The sequence below is a fragment of the Panthera uncia genome (genome assembly GCF_023721935.1).
Source record: "Panthera uncia isolate 11264 chromosome A1 unlocalized genomic scaffold, Puncia_PCG_1.0 HiC_scaffold_17, whole genome shotgun sequence".
NCBI lineage: Eukaryota > Metazoa > Chordata > Mammalia > Carnivora > Felidae > Panthera > Panthera uncia.
The window spans coordinates 127,037,933-127,041,302 of NW_026057577.1; the positions used below are offsets into that span (position 1 = coordinate 127,037,933).

At 34.8% G+C, this 3,370-nt stretch overlaps 1 protein-coding gene across 2 annotated transcripts in view; it reads left to right on the forward strand.

Moving 5' to 3' along the window:
* Nucleotides 1-2,764, forward strand: part of ZFR (zinc finger RNA binding protein) — an 84,849-nt gene extending 82,085 nt beyond the window's left edge. For both annotated transcript variants that reach the window (XM_049648227.1, XM_049648228.1), the window contains one exon: nucleotides 1,531-2,764. In XM_049648227.1, coding sequence (XP_049504184.1) covers nucleotides 1,531-1,710 — 180 coding nt within the window. In that variant the 3' untranslated portion in view covers nucleotides 1,711-2,764. The remainder of the gene's footprint in view (nucleotides 1-1,530) is intronic.
* The last annotated feature ends 606 nt before the right edge of the window (nucleotides 2,765-3,370 follow it).

Below are 3,370 nucleotides of genomic sequence, written 5' to 3' on the forward strand. Positions count from 1 at the left end.
GGGGGGGGGGGAGGGGAAGTTGTGTGTGAAAATGTTCTGAAATTTGTGGTTATGGTTGAACAACTTTGTTAAGTGTACTAAAAAACACTGTACATTTTAGAAACGTGATTCTTAGGATATGTTAATTATATCTCAAAAAAATAGTCTGGGGTGCCTGGGTGACTCCGTCAGTTAAGCTTCCCACTCTTGGTTTCAGCTCAGCTCATGATCTCACGGTAGTGAGTTTAAGGTCCAAAGTCGTCAGGTTCTGCACTGACAGCGCAGAATCTGCTTGAGATTCTCTGTCTCCCTCTCTCTCTGCCCCTTCCCTGATCATGTGTGTTCGTTCTCTCTCTCTCTCTCTCTCTCTCTCTCTCTCTCTCTCCCTCTCCCTCTCTCTCTCTCTCTCTCTCTGTCTCTCTGTCTCTCTGTCTCTCTGTCTCCGTCTCTCTCAAAAATAAATAACTAAATGTAAAATTAAAAAAATAGTCTAAAGACGCCTGGGTGGCTTACTGTCAGTTAAGTGTCTGACTTCAGTTCAGGTCATGATCTCATAGTTTGTGAGTTTGAGCCCTGCATCAAACTCTCTGCTGTCAGCACAGAGCCATCTTCAGATCCTCTGTCTCCCTCCTTCTCTCCCTCCCCAACCTCAAAAATAAATAAACATTTTAAAGAAGTAGTCTAAACAGTTACATTGAAGGTTATAACCATATAGTAAAATTTGCCATATAATCAGATGATTACATCTTCTTGAATTAGTTTATTTAGAAATTTGAGGAATAGATTGTTTTGTGAAATCTTGTGACATTGATGCCTAACATATGTATGCCTGTGTGTACATAACCATGTAGTGAAATTTTTATTTTTAGTTCGTGAAGTAACAAGTTAAAGAAATGGCCTTTTTGTAAACCTGAGGAAGTGTGTATATGTATATATGTGCAGCCTATACACATGGTCATCCACAGAAAAAATGGGAAAATACATGACTATAAACCAAACAGGGATTTACTGCATGAGTGAGAGACACTTTGTTTTGCTGTATATTGTTTCAAGGCTTTAAAAAAATTTTTTAATGTTTGTTTATTTTTGAGAGAGAGAGAGAGAGACAGGGTACAATCAGGGGAGAGGCAGAGAGGGAGGGAGACACAGAATCTGAAGCAGGTTCCAGGCCTTGAGGTGTCAGCCCAGAGCCTGACATGGGGTTTGAACTCATAAACCCTGAGGTCATGAACTAAGCTGAAGTTAGGTGCTCACCTGACTCAGCCACCCAGGGTGCCCCTCAAGATTTTTTCAAATGAACATAATACAGAATTTTTTTTAAGATTTATTTTTTAATTTAGGTTTTAAAAGCAAAATAGCATGTATACAGAAAAGTCTGAACATATAAAACAAGAACAGTATTTCACAGTATTTCAGTTGTGAAACTAATATTATTGAAGTTATTTCACCAAATATGCTTTTTTATATTGTTACATGGAGACCTAAACCTAGTTAAGAATGAATATTTTTGTCTTTAAAATTAACTCTGAATTTTGGCTCTTTTTGTTGCAGTTTGCATTGAGACTCCTTGCATTCCGCCAGATACACAAAGTTCTAGGCATGGATCCATTACCCCAGATGAGCCAACGTTTTAACATCCACAACAACAGGAAACGAAGAAGGGATAGCGATGGAGTCGATGGATTTGAAGCTGAGGGGAAAAAAGACAAAAAAGATTATGATAACTTTTAAAAAGTTTCTGTAAATCTGCAGTGTTAAAAACAACAGGTGCCCATTTGTTGGTTGTTTTTCATTCATAATAATGTCTACTTTGAAAAGTTTATCAAGAATTTAAAGAATTTCATGGAAGAACCAAGTTTTTCTGTGACATTAATATCTTAATGTACAGTGTTAGGTATTATATTGAATGGAAAGACACCCAAAAAAAAAAATTGTGCTCCAACTAGGGGAAAAACAGTGGTTCAGATTTTTTCCCCATTATTTTGGTTTTATTTACTGGTTGCCCTAGCTCCCCCTATTTTTGTGTCTTTTATTAACTAGTCTATTAAATCTTTACTGTATTTAATGCAGTATTTGTGCTTCAGTTGCTATGTGTATTTTGATATTTTTATTTAGTTTTGTTTGCTCTTTGACACTAGATGTTACTTTGTGTTATAGATGATATCCTTTGCCCTTCTTAATATTTTACAGCAGTACGTTTTTTTGTAACGTGGAACTGCAGAATTTTTTCTTTTTGTTTTATTCTGTATGTGACGGATTTCAACACAAAAAGTTATCCTGCCATTTAAGTGCTCAGAACTGAATGTTTCTGCAGATCTTGTGGCATTTGTCCCTAGTGTGATATATAAAGGTGTAATTAAGACAGATTTCTGTTAATCTAATCAAGTTTGCTGTTAGTTGTGCATTAGCAGTATAAAAGCTAATATATACTATATGGTCTTGCAACAGTTTTAAAGCCTCTGCATAATTGATAATAAAAATGCATGACATTTTTGTTTTTAATAGACTTTTAAAATTATAATTTTAGGTTTGACACGTAGATCTTTGTACAGTTGACTTTTTGACATAGCAAGGCCAAAAATAACTTTCTGAATATTTTTTTCTTCTGCATAAGTGGAAAGGGCATTTTTCATATATAAGTGGGCTAACCAATATTTTCAAAAGAACTTTATCATTGTGCAACTAACAACAGTAACTAGCCCTTAATTATGATGACAGTTCCTTATTGGTGTGTGTGAGATTACTCTAGCAAACTATTACAGTGTAACACAGTTGAATGATTCCTCCCCCTGCCCATCACCCACATAATTTACAGTTCTCTTAACAGTGAGGTTGATAAAGTATTACTGATAAAAAATTAAGGTTATCTAAGGAGAAAAACCAGAAAATTATTTGGTGTGGCCATCTTACATGCTTATGTGTCCTACAAAAAGCTAAATATTCTAGCAGTGGTGTAATGAGAAGTTACATCTTACTGTTGATGTATGTATGCTCTGGTACACAGATGTCATTTTGTTGTCACAGCACTACAGTGAAATACACAAATAAAAACTTAAATTCATATAATGACTTAAATGTATTATATGTTAGAATTGACTCATAAACTACTTTTGCTTTGAAATGATTTATGCTTCAGTAAAACCATATTCAAGTTTTTTAGGTACTTACATCTTGTTATGCTACCTGAACACATAATTTCAGAAAAATTTATAATTTAGTAGTCTATTGGCTTAACTTCTTAATTTGGTCAGAATCTTTCCCTGGACCCTTAGAGAACCAGGAAACTGTAGGAGACGACTACCAGAGAACTAGAACAAGAAACTTGGGCTTTTTTACCAATTTTGTCACATATACTATGTAACATTGGCAAGGCTTTTTTTTTTTTTTTTTT